This window comes from Sus scrofa, chromosome 8 (genome assembly GCF_000003025.6).
Source record: "Sus scrofa isolate TJ Tabasco breed Duroc chromosome 8, Sscrofa11.1, whole genome shotgun sequence".
In the NCBI taxonomy this organism is placed as follows: domain Eukaryota; kingdom Metazoa; phylum Chordata; class Mammalia; order Artiodactyla; family Suidae; genus Sus; species Sus scrofa.
This window is the reverse complement of record NC_010450.4, coordinates 45,640,463-45,665,631: the sequence shown is the minus strand read 5'-3', so window position 1 is coordinate 45,665,631 and position 25,169 is coordinate 45,640,463. Positions and strand designations below refer to the sequence as shown.

At 37.9% G+C, this 25,169-nt stretch overlaps 1 protein-coding gene across 2 annotated transcripts in view; it reads left to right on the top strand.

Moving 5' to 3' along the window:
- PDGFC (platelet derived growth factor C) overlaps positions 1-25,169 on the top strand; it is a 229,725-nt gene that overhangs the window by 143,158 nt on the left and 61,398 nt on the right. For both annotated transcript variants that reach the window (XM_021101285.1, XM_021101286.1), the window contains one exon: positions 21,851-22,031. In XM_021101285.1, coding sequence (XP_020956944.1) covers positions 21,851-22,031 — 181 coding nt within the window. The remainder of the gene's footprint in view (positions 1-21,850; positions 22,032-25,169) is intronic.

Here is a 25,169-nt window from a genome sequence, read left to right as displayed (position 1 = left end):
CATCCTCATGACACTAGTTGGATTCGTTTCTTCTGAGCCATGACGGGAACTCCAGTTTAGTCCCTTTTCAAATCTCGAGCACACGGTGCTCCCTGCCTGTGGAGAGATGCAGGTCATTTTCCCATCTGGCAGCTGATTTAACCCCCTACTCCTTTCTCAGCAGAAACCACACGCACTAACTTCAAAAACACCATCCACTTCTTGACCTTTCTATCTGTAGCTCTCCATCGCAGTTCCGTCAGTTTGAATAAGCAAGCCAGTTCATGATATCAAAATATTTGTGTAAATGGAACCTGCCATACTTTATCGCTTCTGAAATTATTTCATGGGATTGTGGTAGGCACTGTTTTTGCTGAGGTATCGAGGTTAATCTCAGTGGAAATGAAGCCTGCACCGTATGTTATCCTAGGAAATTCTGACCCCCACCCCCAACTCTCTAATCATCATTCCCCTGCTATTTATTTAGGTTAAGAACTTCCAAATGCGTGACTGTAATAGTTCCCTGTCAGTCTGTAAATTGTGACACTCCTCTTTAACACTTAGCAAAATTCAGATCCCTGTTTATATCTCTCAAGAACTTGAATATGAGGAATTGCTTAGGAGAGAAAAAAAGGAAGGGTCAGAAAAATCTATTCAGAGTTTTCCATGCAACGTGCAAAGAAAGGAAAGAAGGAAAAAGGGAACAGGAGGAAGAAAAAAAGAGAGGGTTTTCCCAATGCTGTTGGTTTTCTGATGCTCTCAGGTTCCCAAGAGCCTGGGCAGAGAACCCTGTGACAAATGCTGCTGCAACTAAAACACCTCTGACTCAAATCCAGCCTGAACCCAGATTGGGAGCTGAACCCACAAGCAAGGACTCAAAACTCAGCCTGAACCCAGATTGGGGCTTGAATCCATGGTTTTTTTACTTAGAATTACTCACCTGGTGTCTGGTCTTACTGAGGCTCAGGATCTTTGTGTCTCAGCATAGAAGGAATTCAGCGAGAGACAAAGTGATGGGCAAGAAGTATATTTATTGAGATCGAACACTTGTGAGAGATACACACAGGCGGGCGAAGAGGCTCTGCCCTGAGGATTAGGTGGGCTACATTTTTATAATCCAAGGAAAGTGGGGAGTGGGGAAAAGACCACTTCTTCCTTTTGCTTCAAGTAGGTGTCAGGCTTGCATCACTAGCTCCTCCTTCATACCAGGTAATAGTATGTGACCTTATGAGGTCAAACTAGGACTGTCCTGTGCTTATTCAGATCAGCAGAAGGATGGCAACCTAGGCTAAGATATGTTGAATCATCTCAGGTTTCTGTATAATGAGGGTCTCCTACTTTGGAATATTATCTTTCCCTTAAACTCCTGTTCTTGGTCCTAAGGGTCATTATCTTGCTAAACTTGAATGGAGGCCTCATTTCATCTTTCATTTAATAACATGAGGCATATCTCATGCTTTTATTTGTGGTATTATAGTTAACCAAGCTTGCTTCTTCCAAGATGTTCTGATAGCTTCCTTGAGCAATTATTAACTTACAGTGGTCCCCCAAAGTTCTCTAGGTTTCCCTCTCTATCTGTGGTCCCCTACTGGGACTTCTACAACTACCTGTGTAATTATCCTACTTGATCCCTATAACTACCACTTATGGAGCACCTACTGTTTGCAAAGCCCTCAACTTGATTAATCTTCCACAAATCCTTCACACTAGGGATTTTACAAAAGAGGATACAGGCTGAAAGACGATGTAAAAACTGTCCAGATAGATATAGCTGATAAGTGGTAGAGATTGTCCATACCTTTGCACTAAGGTGATGGTTTTGATAATTAAGTAGGCACTGGTTTACAGCTCAATAATTGCATCCCCAAGCTGTTTGCTAATAATGGAATTTATGGTCATCAGATCTTCCCAATCAGTACAAAGTTCAAGTCCATTGATGCTTGGGTTTACTGGGCTGCAGTAAGATGATGGGATTCACCCTCCTGGGATCAGAGAGTAAATAGTTGCTTAGTGAGCACCTTCCAAATGTAAGGAGTCTGAGTGGCAGAGTAGAAGCATTCATGTAATCCCTGCCCTCAGCCAGAAATACCAGTGCTGGAAAGAAACAAGCTAATAGGAAGTTAAATGATAAATTGTGAATAATAGAATAGCTTTGCAGAGTAGCGAAGTCTGAACAGAAACGAACAGCCTGAGGTCACAAGCAGGATGGCCAACAGACATGAAAAGTTGTTGAATCCACCACTAGAAGGTGACCTTTAGCTAAGATGATTAAAACTGATCTGAATAGCACATTGAACAGGGACCATCTTCTCAGTGAGAGGCTTGTGAGATGCAAACTCTCAAACTACCAACCTGTAAACCAGAATGAAATGTGTTACATTTAAATGAAAAAGAGTGTGTCCAGGGTTCTGATTTGACAAAGAAGCAGGTGAATAACTCTTGGTGGGTTTGTATGTGGTGTGTGTGATGTGCAGGACAGTGTGTGTTGTAGGAAAGCAGCCACTTTTATTTTTATTTTTTAAAATTTTAATGAAGTATATAATTGATTTACTACAATGCTGTGATAATTTATGCTGTACAACAAAGTGATTCGGTTGTACATATACACACATCCACTTTTTTTTTCAGATTCTTTTCCCATATAGATGATCACAGTTTTTATGGTAGATAGGCCCCGGGTTAGAGAGATGGGGTGTAGAAGAAGGAGAAAAAGTACAGATTAGGGATGGCTCTTGGAATCATCTGGATTATGTTAATGAGGGCCTGAAATAATGGATTTCAGCATGAAGAGAGAGCACAGACAGCATTATTTGGAAGTGAAAAAAAAAACACTTGCACTAACAATTCATGGGCTGGGCTCCGTGTGATAAGGAAGGATTAGTTATAGACCACTTCATAATACATTAATCTCCTGTTTAACTAACAGGTGAGGAGAGTCAGAAAAATTTAGCTACAGTCCTGCTGGTTACTTCCTTGAAAGAGGTGAAATGTTTAGTCAAAGAGAATGATTGATAATAGCAATACCGCTTGAGGTTTCCTTGAGACCAAGTAAGTCACACTGCTTCCTACAGTCCTGATTCCGTGGAGGCACTACTCTTGAAGTTGAGCTGTGTCGGTGTGACTCCTTACTTAGAGATGCATTTGAAAAAGAAACAAGGAGATACCTCCACCATGAAATTCAAACACAGCAAGTTTCATAATGGGTCTTAAGCCAGTGTGCCAAGGGTATACAGCAAATCATGGTAATGATTAGCCCGTGAGAAAATGGAGGATGATTAACAGTGTATGAATTTCTAAAAATAACATCTAATTTATTACTCTGAACAAAGTATTCTCATTTTCTAAAAGCCCCTTGTAGTTATTTTTGACAAAGTCAGTTATGCTTGTTTTTAATGGGAATAGCCAGAATTAGGGAAAGAAGAAAAAATTACTCGAGTATCAATATTTGTTATATAGGAATATTTCAAGACCACATGTATCATTATGACTCTTCTGTCTACATAGATTTGTATATAAATATGTGTGTTAGCATATATACATGTGTAAACTAATTCACCCATCCATCCATTCATCACTCAACAATCATTTAGTTCTTGCTATATGTGGCCCAAACACCATGCTAAATGTTGGGACTAAAAAGATTATTAGATGGACCTCTGGCCTTCAGAAAGCATTAAATAGTAAGGGGACAGGTATGCGAAAAATATAACTGAAAATAGGAATAGGTGTGATGTGAACCATGCTGGAAAAGATGCTACTCACAGAAGGCATCTCTAAAAATAGGACATTCAGCTGAAATCTGAAGAGTACATGTGCCAAGGGAAGTGGTGGAGCTAATATCATTGATAGTATGAGGTTTTATCAGTCAGCTTTAAAGTGTTGCATGTGGGATCCATTATTTTAAAGTATTCCATGCGCTGAGTTCCTGTTTTGGCAGAGTGGAAGCGAACCTGCGTAGTATCCATGAGGATGCCGGTTCGATCCCTGCCCCTGCTCAGTGGGTTAAGGATCCAGCATTGCCATGAGCTGTGGTGTAGGTTGAAGACACGGCTCGGATCTGGTGTGGCTGTGGTGTGGGCCAGTGGCTACAGCTCTGATTCGACCCCTAGCCTAGGAGTTTCCATATGCTAAAGGTGCAGCCCTAAAAAGCAAAAAATAAATAAAATAAAGGATTCCATGCTCACTGTTTTAAAAGTCACCATGAGGCAGGTCCTGAGAAGATCCGGTGAAACGTCCCACTGTGTGTGTTTGGAACCCATTAGTCATAACTTGATGATAATATAAAGGGCGTTCTTGACCTATGACAGGAGTATTATTGCTGCAGTTGCTGTCCTGAAAAAATGTGATCTTACTTGCCATCTGGTGAACTGGGCTGTCTCGCCCAGGTTGAAGCTCATGGATGACTAAAGCTCTGAGTAGCCCATAGTTACTCAGTCACCCAAAGGCCCACAAGTAAATGGGAAAGTTGTTTATGTCTCCTCGGATTGAAGTCTGCAGAGGGTGAGGGTGGGAAGAGGATACCCTTTGCCCTATCTTTCATTTTCCTGTGGACCTTGAAGAACCTCAGCTCAACTGTCTGTTGACCACATGGGATGAATGAGTCAGTGTCCATGCCTTGGTATCAATCACATGGTTGATTGATACCAGATAAAGGCTGGGGACAAGGAGATTTTTAAAAAGTAATGCAGCCCTTGCCTGCTAAGAGCTTATATTCTAAGTTTATACATCCTCTACTGATACCCTGTTATAAAGGTATTTTACATGTGTATTTTTTTTCATATTTTAAACTCTAATAAGTCAAAAATATCGATAGCTTTGTAATTGAAACCAGAGCACACAAATTGTTAAAAGGATGATCACCACAGCTTTTCAGATAAGTTTTTGAATTAATGAGGTCTAATTTCTATTTGGTTCTATGAAATTACCAAAGTAATATTAATGGGAGTTTTCTCATACTATATATGATTTGGTACCTTTCTACTGTATATGATTTTCTTGCATGTAAGATTAATAAAATGAGGAATTGAAAGGCATCATGGATTTTTGGCATTTTCAGAGAGGAAACTTGAAGTTCAGTGGAAGTAGGTTGGTAAATATTTCTGAATATGTGAATAGAAGTCATGAGATAATTTTTTTTTAAGCTATTCTACCTCTTTTTTCAAGGAGGGAGAAATCTAAGGAAAAACATTTGGAGCAAAAGAGGAAATGAACTGAGTGATACTTTTGAAACTCTTAAAAAGGGCTGAATTTTCTGGTGGCACAGGAACCTATTAAAGGCTATGCTAGGAATCCTGGATATTAAGGCCCCTTGAAGGGGTAATTTTAACAGGATGAGGAAAGAAGCAGAGAGCAAGAGGAAAATTTTAGAAGTGAGAAGAGGAAAATAAAACAAATCTATGGCCAAAAAAACCCAGCCTAGGGATATTGCCCAGGAAGGTGAGTTGAGCCAATTGGGCGTTTAGCCTAGCATTTTCTTATTTCCCTTTTCAGGCCGCAAAATATGAAGTAATCTCCTTAGCAGGACTTACCAGAGTGATCAAATCACCTAACAATCTGAAATGTTTCCTTTAATATGAAGAGTTTCGTTTAGTTTCTTGAGAAGTGACAATCTTCTTTTTTCTTTTTTTTCTTTTTCTTTTGCCTCATTCTTTAATCAGATTCTGAGGAAAATATAATCCCATATAGCCCGTAAATCTTTTGACGCTGGAAATAAAAGTGATGATCTTAGAAAACCACAGCGAAGATGGATTGTTTCAAAACTGCCAAGTCAACTTAAAAAAAAATTTATACCAACGTTAACTAATTTGGTTTCCGGAATTTATACATTTTTTAAAAAAAGTTTTTATTAGCATTCTAAGAGATTAATAGTATAGATCATAACGAACATACTTAAATACATGTGTACTTGGAAGATAATATAAACATGAAAGTGATATAAGTAGAATTTTGCCTATTCTACCTATATCTCAATATTTCCTTAAATACACACATGCATATATGTGTGTTTATGTGTATATGTATAGTTATGTGTATTTTTTACATATTTACATATTAAAATATATATGGAGCATGTATACACACAAATATATCCATGTATTCTTTATAGTGGTCACTGAAGAAAAGGTACAAAAAGCAAACAAAATAGCAGTAAAATTCCAATTTTATGATGTAGACAAAACAGGTGAATGAGAAACTAGAAAGTCTTGGAAATGAATAGACTTTTCACTCAATAATAAAAACTTCCATTAATTAAGCATCTTCCTGCCCTTTTTTTTTTAAAAAAAAAATATTTTTAGGGCCATACCCGAGGCATGTGGAAATTCCCAGGCTAGGGGTCTAAGGAGCTGCAGCTGCCAGCCTACACCACAGTCACAGAGCAACACAGAATCTGAGCCGTGTCTGTGAGCTACACCACAGCTCATGGCAACATTGGATCCCCAACCCATTGAGTGAGGCCAGGGATTGAACCTGCATCCTCATGGATACTAGTCAGGTTCATTATCACTGCACCACCACGGAAACTCCTAATTAAGCATCTTCTTTGTGCCAGACCCATCCTATTATTGCTTCTGGGGACCACTCTGACTGCTGTATCTGGTGAGGAATGAGGGATCTTTTTCTTATCAGAAGAGTCAGAGAGAACCTTTGTCAAATGAGTTCTGAAATGGACTTTTGTGCTCCAAAGGACTTAAGGTGTTGCTTGGCACTGTTGAGGGTGTAAGAAAGACCACTTTGTCCTTCCAAACAGACTTGCAGTCTGTGGAGCCCTAGGTCTGCGCTGGTACCAGGCTGCACTTGGAACAGTTTGGTGAAAGTGCTGTGGTTGAGGGATGGGGGAGCTTGGAGCTCCTGTCCCTGGGCTGCCTGCTTAGAGAGCAGACCCTGCATGGGACAGGGCTCCTTGTTGGCACATTTGCTCAGTCCCTCAGCACCTCCATGACTCTATGTTTTTTCTCTGGCTTCATGATACACTGCTATTTACAAGTTATTCAGAAGTTGGTTTCCATGGATATTATTGCCATAGAAAATGACCATCTGATGATAGCAGTGCCCCATAGACCTTGGAAAAGAATAAAACTTTCTGGAACATATAGTAGGGTTCTGTGTTTAAGCTCCTTTTTTATATATAATGAAGTATAGTGTTCATTTACAATGTTATGTTAGTTTCAGATGTACAGAGAAATGATTCAGTTATACATACATATATTTTTTTTTTAGTCTTTTCCCTTATAGGCTATTACAAAATGTTAAGTAGAGTTCCCTGCCTTATACAGTAGACATAACTATGTACATCAAAGGAAATGTGATTTGGCTGTTAAACCAGAAAAAAAAAGGTGGGGGGGAGGCTAAGATTTTTAAAAAGGCCTTCTGGACTGTCTAGTGCAGCACTTTATTTTGCCAAGAGGAACTTAACATCTAGAGTCATTTTTTTTTATTGAACAGTTATTTCCTTAAAATAGCAGTTCATGAGTCAAGATTAAAGCCCTCTGCTCATCTGTTTGTGTTTTTTTAAAGTACTAGCCATGCATCTGTTCTTACTGACTTTAAAATTTTCAGTAATGAATTATGCTGGCTGGCCTAAATTTTTTTTAAACTCTGAGAATATCTTTTTTCATAAATGATTCAATTATCAAATAAATTTTAATGAGTATAAATACTCAAAATAAAAACCTAGTGTTTGTTTTCTTTTTTTTAAAGACTCCTATTCAGGAACTGTGCCTAAATTCTCTAGTCTCCTATGAGAAAGAATATTTTTATTTCACCTTGGTGTATTCTAAAACAAACTCATTTTCTCATTTTCACAGACGTTATCACTCAAAGGTAAATTTGTGTATCTAAACAGATGAGCCTTTTAAAATGCATTTTACTGCTAATCAGCCATTTAAATATTTTCTTTTAAAATCAGGCCTGGAGTCATGATAATACTTTAGTAAATACTGCATGAATCTTGTCCAAATTTTATTATCACACTACTGTTTTTGTTTTCTTTTTTTTTTTTTACAGCCACACCCGTGGCACATGGAAGTTCCCAGTGCAGGGCTTAAATCTGAGCAACAGCTGTGGCTTATGCTGTGGCTGCTGCAGCAGCACTGGATCCTTTAACTCACTGTGCAGGGCCAGGGATGAAACCTCCCCTCCACAGCTGCTGCAGTCAGATTCTTAACCCACTGTGCCACAGTGGGAACTCCTTATCACACTACTTAAATATTGCTCTCAGCTTTAGATAAACCCGTATCTAGTGTACCCTGGTCCCTGCAAGTGGGGAGGCAATTCGCATAGATTAAAAAACCAGTAACCTAACCAATGGTAATCCTTTAACAATTTCCTTTCATAATGTGTTTAGGCAATGGAATTCAGCTATTCAAAGAGCATATTTGGTTTGTAGGTAAACAGGACACAGAAGGAGCAGTCTGTGCGGTGCCTTAGAGTGACGGTAAATTGTGGGACTTCTGTTCCTGGCATGGTCTTAGTGTTGGGTGGATGAGAGGAAACGTATTGCCCTTCTTTCTTATCTTAAATTTTGACGCCCTTTAGGTAAGCCTTGCTGCATACATTCCCATTTCAATATTCCTAGTTACCCTAAACTCAAGAGGAAGTCCTACTTTTTCCAGTAGACACCTAGATCTGCAGGCACGTTCTCCTTCATTCTTAACTCTTTGTACTAAAAGTAGAATGGAAAACAAACAAGATGATAACCCACAAGAGAAAAATCTGGCTTACATCTAAGGTGAATGTTCATTTCATTTTTTAAATTTAGTTCCTCAACTTTCAGTACTACCGTGGTTTAGTTGTTGGCATGTGTAATAAAAGTACATTGTCTATGATTTATATGAACTGTTTTTTTAATTAAAATATAGTTGATTTACAATGATGTGCCAATTTCTGCTGTACGGCAAAGTGACGCAGTCTAACAGACAATACATTCCTTTTCTTACATCATCTTCCATTATTACTGATTTAATAGTGACTCACGCAATATATGCTTAATAAATAGTGGCATACCACAGAGCATCACACTAGGCAGGCCTAAATGTTAATGAAGTTTTGTTGTCCAAATAATTACCTGATAGTAATGAAGAGTAAGAGAAAGATCCATAGAGGGAAGAAACGTGAACACTGTCTCGAGAGCGATCTGTGAATTGACACAGTAACGTTTGCTGCCTAAATCTTGGCATTAGTTCAGGAGTTGCTCAATTTTACAAGGTAATGCTCCTGTAAAAGTGTATCCTTCCCCAGAAGTAATAGTTGGCTGAAAATGGGTTTTTCTACCTTCAGAGGACTGATCAGTCTTGGAAGGAATGCTGAGCTATACATTAAAGATTTCATCCCCCAACAATCAAGTTGACAGTGCTCTTATACCTATAACATAGGATGTAAAATACAGATACAAAATTTAAGAATTCAGTATTTTAACAATCTGTGATAAGTTTGTTTTCTACTAGTGAAAGAGCAGCTGTTAATAGTAATAGCAAGATAGATTTGCTTAATGGTTCCAGGCAGGGACACTTCAGGAGGAAAAGCCTGGGGGCTGGTTCTGAGCTCTGCCCTGAGTCACAAGTAGTGATTCCTGCAACTTAGAGCAGGATGGGGAGCTCTTGGGAGTTTGCTCTTTCAAAAGGCGGAGTCCAGTTATGTTTGTGGTTGTGTTGATAGCAATTATTAAAAAAAAAAAAGAAAAAAACTTCCCACTGTGGTTCTGTGGGTTAAGAACCCCACGAGGCGCAGCCCTAAAAAAGAAAAACAAAACTGCTATCTTATTCCATAGGCACCATTCTAAATACTTCATATACATTCTTTTGTTGACTTTTCACAGCAGCCTTGAGAGTTAATGAATATTATCCCCATTTAAAAGAAGACAGTCTGGGGAGTTGCAATCAGAATTCTCAACAGTGGCTTTGGGGCTAGATAGCCGGTTGTGTCCTGCTTAGCTAAAGAAAGTATTGTGTAATGGTTAAGAATATGGCTCTGAAGCCCAAAGCAAGGCCCTGCTCTGCTCTGTTACTCTTAAATGTATGACTTTTGCCTTGTTACCTGACATATTTGTACCTCAGTTTCCCCATCTGTAATATGGGTATAATAATAGGATCTTCAGAAGTTCCCATTGTGGCTCAGCGGGTTAAGAACCCAACATAGTCTCCATGAGGACACAGATTTGATCTCTGGCCTTACTCATTGGGTTAAGGATCCATCAATGCCACAAGCTGTGGTATAGATTGCAGATTCAGCTCCAATCCAGCCTCCAGCCTGGGAACTTCTCTAAGCTGCAGGTGTGGCCATAAAAAAGAAAAAAAAAAAGAAGCTTCAGATAAGGTTGTGTCTGAAGATTGAATCTGTTAAGATTTATAGTGTCCTCACATAGTACATACTCCATATTGTTTGCTTTATTATTATAATTATTATTTTGCACAAAATATTTTATAAGACTTGGGATTTTGGCAAAAATTGTCATCAGTGCATGCCCATCTATCATTCAGTCATAATTTTTGTATTTTTTCATATAGTGTTTCTATTAAGTTTAATACTACATATATTTTTACAATTTTGCTGAAAGACATTTTCCCTATTCAATTTTGGGGGGGGTTATCATAAAGAAAACTCTTGATACTTGTATGTTGATCTCATATTTAGTCACTTTCTTAAATTCTGTGTTAGTTCCAGTTTTTTTTTTTTTTAAAGCGAAGAACTTTGAAATCATCTTTAACACCTGTTTTTCTCTCATACCCACATCATTTCCTATCAGATCTATCTTCCAAATATTCACAGCCTGGAGCCCTTCTTCACCTCTAAGCTCCCCGCTATACACAAGCCACCCGACTCACAGATGGATTTTGTCCAAGCTTTTCTAATCTTTGTACATTTCTGACTGTAGTCTGTCTTTAAGGGAATTTGTTATCAACTAAGGATCATTTTGCTCCTCTGATTCTATTACATTTAGTTGCTTTCCTTTCATTAAATTAGATAGAGCCTCCTCCCAAAATGCTGCAAATGGTAGTGAGAATGGCCAATCCTATCTTTGTTCTAACTTTAATGAGAATGAATTTGATGTTTCTTGATGTCACACTTGAAGTTAATTTCTGTTGTGTAATTTTTACATGATTTGAAAGCTTCCTGCTACACAGTTGACTCAATTTTTATCTAAGTGGTTGATTTTATCATGTTTTTCCAGCATTTATTAATATGAGCATATAATCTTTCTCCTTTGAATTTTCTAGAAAGGTCATTCTGCTATTAATCCACAAGTTCTTGAAGTAAATCTGTTCTTAAATACTCTGTAAAGGAGTACTTTATCTTTTAATCCACTGATGGATGATATTTGATTACATTTTATTGAGAATTTATGCATTTCCCTCAATTGAGTGAAATTGGTCTTCATTTTTCATGTTTATTATTGCCATTTCAAGAGACTTGACTACAATATTGTTTTTTACTAATTAGAAATGTTAATTTTTTCCAGCTTTATTGAGATAGTTATAAATTGAAGATGTACAACATGTTGATTTGACACTCTTACATGTTGCAGAATGCTTACCACTGTGATGGTAGCTAACAGCTCCATCACATCACATAATTCTATTTTGTTTTTTGTGGTGAGAATTTAAGATCTATTCTTTTAGCAACTTTCAAGTATATAACACAGTATTGTTAACTATATTCATAAGATTTAGACTATTTATTTATTTATTTGGAGTTGCAGCTGCTAGCCTCTCCCACAGCCACAGTGATGTCAGATCCGAGCCACATTTGCAACCTACACCACAGTCACAGCACCATGGATCCTTAACCCACTGAGTGAGATCAGGGATCCAGCTTGCATCCTCATGCCCACTAGTCGGGTTTGGTACTGCTGAGCCATAATGGGAACTCCTGGCTCACTTTTTTATTAATTGACAAAATATCTCTTTTCAATTTTTTTACAACTATAAGATTATATAAATTGTATAAAATTGAAATTATAAGTTCCTTTAAAATCAAATAGAACTCTTCTTTAAATCCCTTGCTATTGCTTATTTTTTCTTGATAAATTTTTTTATCTTTTTTTTTTTTTTCAATTTTGTTTTTTTGTTTTTATTTTTTGTCTTTTCTAGGGCCGCTCCCACAGCATATGGAGGTTCCCAGGCTAGGGGTCTAATCGGAGCTGTAGCCGTCGGCCTACACCACAGCCACAGCAACACCAGATCCAAGCCGCATCTGCAACCTACACCACAGCTCACGGCAATGCCAGATCTTTAACGCACTGAGCTAGGCCAGGGATCAAACCCACAACCTCATTGTTCCTAGTCAGATTCGTTAACCACTGAGCCAAGATGGGAACTCCCTTTTTCTTTTTTTCTTTTTTTTTTTTTTTTTTGCTGTTTCTTGGCCCACTCCCACAGCACATGGAGGTTCCCAGGCTAGGGGTCAAATTGGAGATGTAGCCACCAGCCTACACCACAGCCACAGCAACGCAGGATTCTAGCTGTGTCCACAACCTACACCACAGCTCACAGCAACACCAGATCCTTAACCCACTGAGCGAGGCCAAGGATCGAACCCGAAACCTCATGGTTCCTAGTCGGATTCGTTAACCACTGAGCCACAACGGGAACTCCAGTCTTGATAAATGTTTGACAGTCTTTTCGATTTTTTCTGGAGTTATTAGTCTGGTTCACTTTTTCTCCTTTTTTTAGTCAACGTTTATAATTTATGTTTTCCTAACAAGTCATTCGTTTCATTTAGCTTTCAGATTTAATTGGCATAAAGTTACCTGAAACATACTTATTAGATGTCTAACACATTTTGGTCTGTGATTACATCTTCTTCCTTCCTATGTATGTAAATTCTTGATTTCTCCCTTTCTCTCTCCCTCCATCTCTCTTTCTTTCTCTCTCTCTTCTTTCTGAGAACCAGCTTTTGGTTTAAATTCTGAATTCTGATTTTATATTTGAATATATCTTTTATAGTCTTCTCTTCATTTGCTTTCACCTTGTACTCTTTTGTTTTTGTTTTAATTTTTATAGCATTGTACATTGAATTCATGGCTTACATATTTGCAGTATTTTTACTTAGTTATAATAAGATAACTTAAGACTATTCATTTCCAACCGTATATATGCCCCACATACCCACTTCTTATGGGAATAACTCACATTTTCCTAAAAATTACTCCATTATATGTTGTCATTCCTCTGAAGCCTGCTTATTGGTTTGACTTACGCATTTCCTAGGCTAAGGTTTAAAAATTCTCCATGAAGAAGCTCCCTTTGTGGCTCAGCAAGTTAAGGACCCAACTAATATCTGTGAGGATGTGAGTTTGAACCCTGCCCTTACTCATTGGGTTAAGGATCCGGTGTCACTGCAAGTTGCAGCATATGTTGCAGATGCAGCTGGGATCTGATGTTGCTGTGGCTGTGTCTTAGGCCTGCTGCTGCAGCTCTGATTCGACCCCTAGCCTGGGAACTTCCATATGCTGCAGGCATGGCCCTAAAAAGGAAAAAAAAAAAAAAAATTCTCCGTAAAGGATTTTTTTTTTTTTTTTTTTTTTGTCTTTTCGTTGTTGTTGTTGTTGTTGTTGTTTTTGTTGCTATTTCTTGGGCCGTGCCCGCAGCATATGGAGGTTCCCAGGCTAGGGGCTGAATCGGAGCTGTAGCCACCGGCCTACGCCAGAGCCACAGCAACGCGGGATCCGAGCCGCGTCTGCAACCTACACCACAGCTCACGGCAACGCCGGATCGTTAACCTACTGAGCAAGGGCAGGGACCGAACCCCCAACCTCATGGTTCCTAGTCGGATTCGTTAACCACTGCGCCACGACGGGAACTCCCGTAAAGGATTTAAAGTGCCTAAAAGCAAATAGTGCCATGTCAGTTAAAATAAATATCTATAAAATTTATATGCCTAAATTATCAAGTTGACTGATCAACTTAATTTGAATGATCTTTACTGTTTCTCTAGCCATTGAACAAGATCATATGGCCAATCTGAGCAAAGACGCATAAATTCTATGCAGTTAGGCCTCAAAAGAGAGCAAATATAATTATGTAGGCCTGTTTTAAATATAGTAGGCAATATGGCTTAGCTCTTAAGAGCAAGGGCTCTGGAGTTTAACTGCAATAATTGAAGCCTAGGCCCTGTATTTAGTTACTGTGTGATGTTGGTCAAGTACTTGGCTTTTCCATATTTTATAATCTCTGAATAATGTCTATAGTGGGCACAATAACAGTATCAATTTTTGATAACTTTTGTGAGGATTAAATGAATGACTGTATAAAAAGTAATGAATATGTATAGTTATTATTTTTAAATTTATTTTCAGTCTAAGGTAAAGCATGGGTGCCCATTTAAAAAAAAATTTATTATAGTTGATTTACAATGTTCTGTTGATTTCTGCTATATAGCAAAGTGGTCCAGTCATACACACACACACACACACACACTCTTTTTCTCATATTATCTTCTATCATGTTCTGTAACATGTGATTGGATATAGTTCCCTGTGCTGTACAGCAGGACCTCATTGCTTATCCACTCCAGATGTAATAGTTTGCATCTACTAACCACAAACTCCCAGTCCATCCCACTTCCTTCCTCTCCCCCTCAGCAGCCACAAGTCTGTTCTCCATGTCTATGAGTCTGTTTCTCTTTTGTAGTTCATCTGTGCCACATTTTAGATTCCACATGTATGTGATATCATATGGTATTTGTCTTTCTGACTTTTACTTCACTTAATATGAGAATCTCTAGTTGCATCCAAGTTGCTGCAAATGTCATCATTTTGTTTTTATTGCCGAGTAGTATTCCATTATGTATATATACCACATCTTCTTAATCCATTCTTCTGTTGATGGACATTTAGGCTGTTTCCATGTCATGACTATTGTGAATGGTGTTGTGATGAACATAGGGTGCGTGTATCTTTTTGAATGAAAATTTTGTCCAGATATATACCCACGAGTGGAATTGCAGGATCATATGGTAGTTCTATATGTAGTTTTCTGAGGTACCTCCATACTGTTCTCCATAGTGGTTGTACCAGTTTGCATTCATACCCGTAGTAAAGGAGGGTTCCCTTTTCTCCACACCCTCCACAGCATTTTTTATTTGTAGACTTATTAATTTTGGCCATTTTGACTCATGTGAAGCAGTACCTCATTTTGGGATCCAAATAGGGCATTAAAGCTTGTACTCTGTGTCTGAGTTGTGTTCTGTTAAACTGAAGTGTGATCCAGCATGCACCATGGAATCACTGTCATATTATTCATTTTAGTACCTTCCCCAGCAGTCCCAGGCTCCCGTTGACACTTGCAGAGCGAGGCCTTTTCAGATCCACGTTGATTTTTTGGCAGCGTTTCACACCACCGTCGGGTTCCATAATTCGCAGGGTCGATTTAATTGAGGGGTTTTAGTTCCTATGAACCAGAAACAGCCTGTTTTGCAGGGTTGGTTTATTTTTGTTGAAGGAAGCTGAGTGTCGGACAGTTATGTTTACAAGGAAATTTATTTCTTTGGTTTACTCCCCAGCAGCCATCCTCACTTCACAGTTTTTAAATTCCCACATGAGAACGCAAATTTTGTCTACAACACCAGACTTGTTTGTTAAACATAAAAGAACATAAATCCTCCGTGGGTCCCCAGGGCTCTGTGAGGGAAAGGGAGCGATCATTATAAACCACTTAGCACTATGTGCTATGTATCATGTTGCCGTGAGAAAGTGATGTTTGATTGGCCCATAAAGTAGGGTGAGTAAATCCCTTAAATACTGATGGGAGCAATTGTGCACACTGAAAATTAATACCCGAGAGTGTATTACAGGGATTACTGTGTCTCCAGAAAAGTCACCTGGGCACATGGAGATTTCTCAATCTGAGGCTGATTCGCTTTTGTAATTTAATTTTTATGGATCGAAGTGCGGCTGGCTCTCTCTTCTCCCGTTGATTTGCCTTTTATCATTGTTTTCTCTCTTCCCTTTCTTCTTGATGTTTTGTACCATATCAGCCAGCCAGTTTAGCAGTTGAATCCCTTATCTGTACCTGGCATTATGTCAGAAACAAGAAAAGTTTCAAATTATTGGGGAAGATGATTGGATTTAATGCATTAGTCTTTTTCCAGTCACGCTTTATAAACCAATTGGAAAGAAATATGGAATAGGTGGCAATGGTACTTATTTTTGTTTTTGTTTTCTGTTTTGAAGAAGCGAAAGCAACCATGAGGCAGTGGACTACTTCCCAGGTGGATTTTCACTAGGTCTGTTTTATGCAACTTGACTCTGATGTAAATAAAAGAATGCAGTGTTTATAATCATATCCTTTAGACAGAGATTTACTGTTTTGATTCATAAAAGTAATGATTGAATAATTGGGTGAAATTTAGAATTATATTGTCATAAGTCACCAGTTTTGAAAAAAAAAATCTTAAAATGCCTAATTTACTAGAAAACAATTAGAAGCATAACATAAACTCTACAGTTTGAAAGGCAAAGAACATAGCACTTTTTTAGATGTTCATTTCATTTAACTTCATGGAATGCAGAACTATGTAGATATTTGAAACATTGTGATAAATGTATGCCCCAGATTTGTGCTAACAGGTGAGAATTAATTACTAGCTATCCAGAAATTGTTATAAAGATTAAGGTAGCATTTTTTTTAATGGCCTCATATTCAGTAGAAAATCTTCGTGAAAAAAGTACTCATGTACTTGCTACTCTTATCTGCAAGACAGTGATTTTTCCATCAAGGTATAAGTTAGATAAAGCAACGTTTAAGACTTACTAATCCTTAATACACTCTTAACATTTACAATCCTGGTATTTCCAGCAATGCTTAAAAACTCTTTTAAAATACTTTTAAAAATCTTTCACATCAGATGAATACACCGTGGTTTTTTTTTTTTTCTTCACAGAAATCAAAAGGAAATTATATGTAGTAAAATAGTTCTGTGAGTTACTAGTTTTCGGTTCTTCGTGAATGATATTCTTTTCTCTTAAGATGCTTCTGTTAGAAAGATTATAATTGTTTTTTTTGAAAATGGTCTAGGGACGGGATACATTAGAAGGTTTTGATTAATGTATACTCACTTCTTTATATAAAATAGATGACCACTAAGGACCTACTGTATAGCACAGAGAAGGATACTCAATGTTCTGTAATAACTTGTAAGGGAAAAGAATATAAGTATATATTCTTGTACACATACACATATAAAAATATACACATATATATTTATATACACACATATATAAATGAATTGCTTTGCTGTGTACCTGAAGCAAACACAACATTGTGAATCAACTATACTCCAGTAAAATAAATAGATAAATAAATAAATAAATAAAATTTATAAGGGTTTTTTGGCTCTGTGTTCACCCAACCAGTTTATTGAAAATGACTTTGTAATGGCCAGGTCCAGTAGTGCTGCTTGGTTCCCATCCCCATCTGCTTTGATCTTTCTTTGGCCCTTGATAGTCTACCCATTGCTGCGCAGGTGGACTCTCTCCATCCCTCTCCTCTTCGTGCTGTGCTATCATTCACAGCAGTTTTCTTCTTGCTTCTCTGATGGCCTCTCTTCAGGATGCTTTTGGAAGTTCCTATTATGTGCACAGAGGAAATGAATCCGACTAGTATCCATGAGGATTTGGGCTTGATCCCTAGTCTCACTTGGTGGGTTAAGGATCCAGCCTTGCTATGAGCTGGGGTGTAGGTTGCAGACTCAGCTAGGATCCCGAGTTGCTGTGGCTGTGGTGTGGGCCAGCAGCTGCAGATCCAATTTGACCCCAGCCTAGGAACTTCCTTATGGGTGTGTCCCTTAAAAAAAAAAGGTCTTTTCTTCCTGCCCACACTAGATATGCTGTTGCTTCCTGGCCTTCTTAGATGTGTTATGATCCTGTGTCTAAGTGGCACCCTCACTGAAATCCCCAATACATGCTCTATATTCTGCAGGGGTGATGAACTCAGATGCCTGCATGGATAAGTCATGGGAATAAATGAAGATCTGGGTATGAAGAAAAAAAAAAAAAAAGCAGCATAAAAAGTAGACCAGGATCTTTAAAAACCAGGAAGAGGATGTCCCATCTAAAGCCCTTTCCACTTGACCCAGCCTCCATTTCTATGAAGGGCAGGAAACCGTGCTGGCCTCCTACAGTAAACATTCTCTGCCTGGTGCAAGGGTGCTGGGGGGAAGGCAGTGAATCAGATAAAGGAATCTACCTTCCCTGAGCTGACACCAACTCTGCAGATCCAAGCCATCCTGAAGTTTCCAGATGTTCAAATTTTTAAAAAGCCTCAGATCAGATTTTTCTGTGAAGTTTGACTTTTTAAAATAACTTAAGGACAGATATATCACTTATATGTGGAATCTAAATAAATAATAGAAACAAACTCATTTACAAAACAAAAAGGGACTCACAGACATGGAAAACAAATTTATGGTTAACAAAATGAAGGGGAGGGATAAATTAAGAGGTTGGGATTAGCAGATACCCACTACTATAGATAAAATAGGTAAACAACAGGTACCTACTGTATATCCCAGGAAACTATATTCAGTCTCTTAATAATCTATAATAGAAAAGAATCTGAAACACATATATATATGTATATGTCCATGTATTTATATGTGTCTGTATATAAAACTGAATCACTTTGCTGTACACCTGAAACTAACACAATGTTGTAACTTAACTATACATCAAAAAAAATCTAAAAATTTAAAAAAATAAAATGTTGACTTAAAATTTTTAAAGAAGCATAGATCATATTCAAACTGTGCTTTCTGTTTGCCACACTGGCCTGCAAAATCATATTCTAACATCTGACTCTGAAATTGCAAGGCCTTCTTACCTATACCTGTTCTGGCAGCTTGATCTGCATCTACTGCTTTGTTTCCCATCCTCTATTCACAACCATCCATGCCTGGCCCCCTGTTTCTTCTATTACATCCTACATCTTGTACTTCTCCAGAGAATGCATTTCCATTCCCCCTCTCCACCCCTAGTCAGTTGGTCCTCATTGACAGCCCAAATGCTCCTTGTAAACTGACCCTAATCTCACCGTATAGAATTACCCTCTCCCTGCCAGTGTTTCACAGCATTTCCTGCATACTCTCATTAGAGCAGGCACCGAAGTGTTTTATGGACCCAGAGCCCACAGCAGCTATGGTTTCATCTTTGTATCCTGAGAATCCCGCCCAGCATTTTGTTAACTCTCTGCAAACTCCTTATGCTGGTAAACCTGTATCAGATAGCTTCACCTCCCCAGCACAGAATAAGCAGATGTTCCATGAATAGAAACTTTGTTTCAGATGTAACCAATCTTGATATAAAAATTACCTTGGGGGGAGTCCCCACTGTGGCTCAGAGGGTTAAGAACCCAACATAGTGTGGATGAGGACTGGGATTCTATCCCTGGCCTTGCTCAGTGGGTTAAGGATTCGGCATCGCTGAAAGCCATGTGTAGGTCACAGATGCAGTTGGATCTGGAGTTGCTGTGGCTGTGGAGTAGTCCCGCAGCTGCAGCTCCAATTTGACCTCTAGCCTGGGAACTTCCATATGCTGCATGTATTGCCATAAAAAGAAAAAAGTAATTACTCCAAAATTTAAAATGAGTTATCAATTTTTGTCTCAGATATATCTAAAATAACTACTCAGTCTGTTTTGTCCAAATCTTCCTCCCTCTGCCCATGTCTCCCCTCCCGGGACCCACCACACACACACACACAGCAAGAGACCTGGAATAGTTATACCGCTGGCTTAGGCATTTGTAATTTATAACCAGGACTAGTCATGTGATAGAGCAGAAATACTCTCTACCTTCTGTAATTGAATTTTCTTATTCATTGCTGTAAAATTTTCAAGGTTCTATTAAAAGGTGGCTGTGAGGTGGGGGCAGGGATGCGAGACAGAGATGAGGGACACATTCTATTTGAGTGGCAGCTGCATACCAACAATGTTTTACATACTGCGCATGTGCCATCCTGTTTTCCCTTTCTTGAAAGGTCCCTGTGAGTCAGGCAGCATTATCATCAATTTAAAGACAAGAAAAATGAGGCTGTGTGTAACAGGTCAAGTTACATACCATAAGAGAGTTCTGGATGTTCTTTAGGACAAAAGTTTATAAGTATAATTGGTTTGTTATGCACTTTGCCCTCTTCAACAATTTCTTTCTTTTGTAAGTTCTATACTGTGCAAAATGTATTTTTAGTGTCTGGTATCTACTGAATTTAGACAAAAAAAAATCTACCAGTGTTTTTCATCCATGTCAGACCTCCCTTGATAAAAGTTTTACAGCATCCTCTTGAGCATTATGAAATGCAATCCTTAATAGCGATCAGCTATTTATATGTGCAGTTATTTAAGAAATAAATATAAAGCTCTACGTGCTATATAAAGCTAAAATAATAATAGTAATCCATATTAAAATAACATATTTAAGTTCATAAATACACAAGCACAATTACAAGAAAAAGAATCAAATAGTCAGATGTATGTAGCTTTTAAGTAGCAGACTCACTGTGACTATGATAGCTGTGGAAATAGACTAATATGATTGTTTCATTGTTTTCACTGTGATGCAAAATAGTATAAGCCATATTCCTGTTAGTGATATGATTTTCCAGAATAGTAGCACTTGGTAAGTTCGAAAGTATAGAACCTTCCTTCACCTTATATGATAGTTGAATTTCTGGAAAATTTGGCTTAATCTAAACCCTCAAAACGGATTTGTGTTTCTATGTGAGACAGTATTATGTTCCAAACTCAAATGAACAATAGCATAAATGTTGCCTACCTGAGTGTCTGGTAAATGGTTTGAATGGCCTGCAGTATGTGGGCAAACACCCATTTAGGGGGCCTCTCCATTGTTGGAAGTCCATGGACCTTGCCCTCCTCACCCCCGTCATTGAGACAACCTAAAATGCCTCTGCACATTTATTTTCTTTTTCTTTTTTTTTTTTTTTTTTGGCCACCCCATAGCATATGGAGCTCCCTGCAGGGATCAGAGCCACAGCTGCAATGTCAGATCCTTAACCCACTGTTCCAGGCTAGGGATCGAACCCAAGTCCTAGTGCTCCCAAAGCATTGCCAATCCCATTGCACCACAGTGGAAGCTTGGCCTCTGCACATTTCTGAAACATTCTTTCAAGGGGCGACACTGCTCCTGATGAGTGCCACTGATGGAAAGTTTCAAACCCAAGTTAATATTGGTTAGAAAAATATTACTTCCTTAGGTTTAAACACTGTGTGTAGGGCAGGGTAAAATGAAGTATGTAAAGATTCCTTTCTTCAAGGGTTTAATAACTTATCTAACAAAATGGATCACTTGTATATCTGTGGTTAATATTGAAAATATATGTTTATCAAAGAGAGGAAGATGGAGGTGAGCTGAGAACACCCAGAAATGGCTCTCGGAGGCCATGTAGGACAGGTGGAGTGACATTGGGAGGATGTGTATGTAGTGAAGTGGCTCCATAAAAATCTTGAAACACACTTGAGGGAAGGGAGCCAGGGAGTCTGATTAGGGTGAGGGGGTTACTGCCGGAAGATAATGGGCAGTAATGATGGGAATTAAGATTGGAGCAATACTGTCATATCCAAATGGAAGTTAAATTGAATAATTCATGAATTGAATGTCAGAGATGGTTGCTCCATACAAAATACATGAACTTTGACATGGCTCTTTAAAGAAGTAGGGCTTAATAGAAGACTCATATTTCTTTAATTGGGAATGCGTTTTCAGTTGTGTCTCTTCTGTGGAATATTTTATTCTGTCTATGCAGTTAAATTGGGATGAACTCACGGCTGTAGTCCATGGTTAGATTCTTTGCCCCCATGGACATGGAATTTGAAGTGCTGAAATAACTCATCGTGGTTTTATGCCTCTTCTCTCTCAATATCTTGCAGGTATGATTTTGTAGAGGTGGAAGAACCAAGTGATGGAACCATACTGGGGCGCTGGTGTGGTTCTGGCACAGTTCCAGGAAAGCAGATTTCGAAAGGAAATCAAATCAGGATAAGATTTGTATCTGATGAATATTTTCCCTCGGAACCAGGGTTCTGCATCCACTACAACATCGTCACACCAGTAAGTACCACTTAGAGACCCTCTTGTGCATTTGGATTCCTTCTTTGGTTACTTCTTTTTTCTCCTTTTAAACAAGAGATTTTGGAAAACCAAGAGCCAAAAACCCTTCCATTGCTTGATTTTTTTTTTTTTTTTTGGTCATAAATGTCTGTATAGTTATCACAAATAACTGGAATTTGTCATAATAGATAATTAGTGTCTGTAAAATCTATGATTTTATACGATATGTAATTGCCACCCACATTAAAATGTCATTACTCCTTTCTGTGCCCACTAAATATGTGCATAACATTTTTTTTTATCTTTTTTGGAGAAAAGTGAACTTATTAAATATTCTTTTCAAATTAGTGTTTAGTAAAATATATTTTTAAAAAGTAGTTATCTCAGTTTTCCTACTTAGTATTTGTCCTGCTTAAATAATATTTATAGTCTCTGTGCCCCTAAAAGGAAGTTTAGAAATTCTTATGGGAACTTAAGAAACACACCTGTTTTCTTTAACTATAATTGTTACTGTATTTTTTTGTATCACAATCACTTAAACATTTTATTTAATGTATCATTTCATTTTCTATATATTTGTTGCACTACAACAAAAATTTTGAAAACTTTTGCCATTTTTACCGTATTTTGCTTATAATAGTAATTCAGAAGTACGTATACAGATATGTTATCTAATATAGTTTAAAATATGATAATATAAAGTTGAAATCATTTGTTATTTTAAATAATATAAAATAATATGAAATTAAAATCATATGTTATTTTAACAGATTTATCAAGTTAGTAGACACTCTGGGAACACAGTATGTCATGAGCTACATGTATTCATTAACACGAATATTCTTATTGGGTATGAAAGCAAGGCACACTGCAAGCTAGCAATTCATGAGGCAAATTAGAATATATGAAATCAATATTTAACTTTATATATTATATCCATATTGTAAATGTTAAGCAGAAATTTCCTATTTTGATTGCCCAAATTCAGTTTTGTGGAATATTATTTAAGCAACTGATTAAATTGTTGAATTTATTGTTTGCAATACAGCTAAAAAGAAACGAAATGTAAATTGAAGTTTGAAAATGATAATTTATTGTGTACAATTGAAGTTAAGGGATATATCCCTAACATATAGGCTACGAATTTATATTGATCAATTTCCTTCTATGGATTTTTTTTAGGATATCTGCATCTCTATTCCATTATAGAATACTTTGCCCAGTAAAGATTCCATTTCCTTTATTAATGTCTAAAATTTTTCTTAATTTAACAACTTAACATTTTTATTTAAATTGAATACAATTTAATAATTTCACCAGAAAAGAAAGGTGTTAATAGAGAAGAATGAACTTATTTAAAAACACTTCGATAGTGTGATTATCTGTATTAATAAGGCCACTGAGAATCTGTTTATCATGCTTTCACAGTACGCTGCTTCACAGAATTTATGAGTTTAATAATTGTTTTAAATCTAAAATGGCCTCAGGAGCCATGGGTCTACACTTTCACAAAGTTATAAAGCTCATATTCAGTTTGGGTTTCCACACGTCTAATGTTCTTAAATATTTCAATATGAAAAATTAAGTTTCACTGTAAAACATAATGGTAGGCCTTGCATCATAGCAACAGTTTGTTTTATGCCTAACCTGTGACGAAAATAAACTTGAAATTGAGAAGATATTTGTGTTTGAAAGGAATTAGCATTGTCATATTAATAGCAATCTATGCTTATACACAGAATAAGACATGAAAGCTGAAAACATCTATTCCGACACCAAGGGTTGTCTTTCTCTGATTTTATACTTCTCATGGGTTATCTGGTTCTGTAACCCACGGAGTGGTATGGAATAAACAAAATATGTGAAGACAAAAACACAGCAAATGTACAGTGCCTAGCACAATTCTGGCACCATGATAGTTTCTCAGGAAGTAGTTGAACCCTGAGTTTATCATACAACTCTGACACCCCAGCTTAACTAACAATGGGCTCACCGATACCTGTGTTTCTTTATGTAAGTATATGTCAGATTCATGAGCCTGGAGATGAGATAAAGAACCATAAGGATCGGGAGTTCCCGCCATGTCTCAGTGGTAATGAACCTAAATAGTATCCATGAGGACGCGGGTTGGAACCCTGGCCTCGCTCAGTGGGTTAGGGATCCAGCATTGCCACAAGCTGTGGTGTAAGTTGCAGATGCAGCTTGGTTCTGGTGCTTCTGCGGCTGTGGTGAAGGCCAGCAGCTGCAGTTCCAATTTGACCCCAAGTGTGGGAACTTCCATATGTCACAGGTGCAGCCTTGAAAAGAAAAAAGAAAAAAAAAAAAAAAAAAAAAGACCCATAAGGATCTATTGTAAGACCATCCATCCTTTGTGCTGAGAATGACCCTGCCAGCTGGGTTTGACCTGTTACCAGAGATTCACCATGACTAAGGCCAGAAACTGCATCTGAGAGACTTTGGGTAAAAAGTGTATCACTGGTTGCATCATTAAAATTAAATTCAGTACATTTTTAGTTGAAATAGTTTAATAAGTTGTAATTATGGACTTGAGGGGCTAGGAATCAACCCTCTCCTGGCCTCTCTTGCACCATGTCTTTCTTGGTAACTCAGTTGCTCTGTGCTGGTGCTGGCTGCAGAACATGAGACCCCTGGGGAAACAGCACAGAGATCTTATGCTAATTTGCTTTATGCTTAGAAAACTAGTAGGCTGGGGAGAAACCAGAGGATGTGACAGTCTGTTCCTGTGTTGCCTAATCAGTGTGACTTGGTGATTTTAATCTTGCTAGATTGCTTCCTGGAATGATTATCAACACATGAATTGTACAGTTTCACAGACTTTGATTCTTTGTTTAAGTTTGTTTTGACAGTTTACCTGCTACTTCCTCAGAAATCCTTTGTCTTGATTCCTTACTTCCATCCCTCTTCCCATGCAACACATACTCATTCTGCTCTTGGTAACTGCCTGAAGATATTCTGCTCGCAGAGTGTCTCAAATTATCACTGGATGCTGCTGAATGGCATCCCTCCGTGCTGGCCCCCCTCCCCACAGCATCACTACCAGCCTCCATTAGTCTTATCTGTGTATCAGTGAAGGAAAACCTCAGGGAAGAAAGTTTACCTTTTGGAGAGTAGACTTTA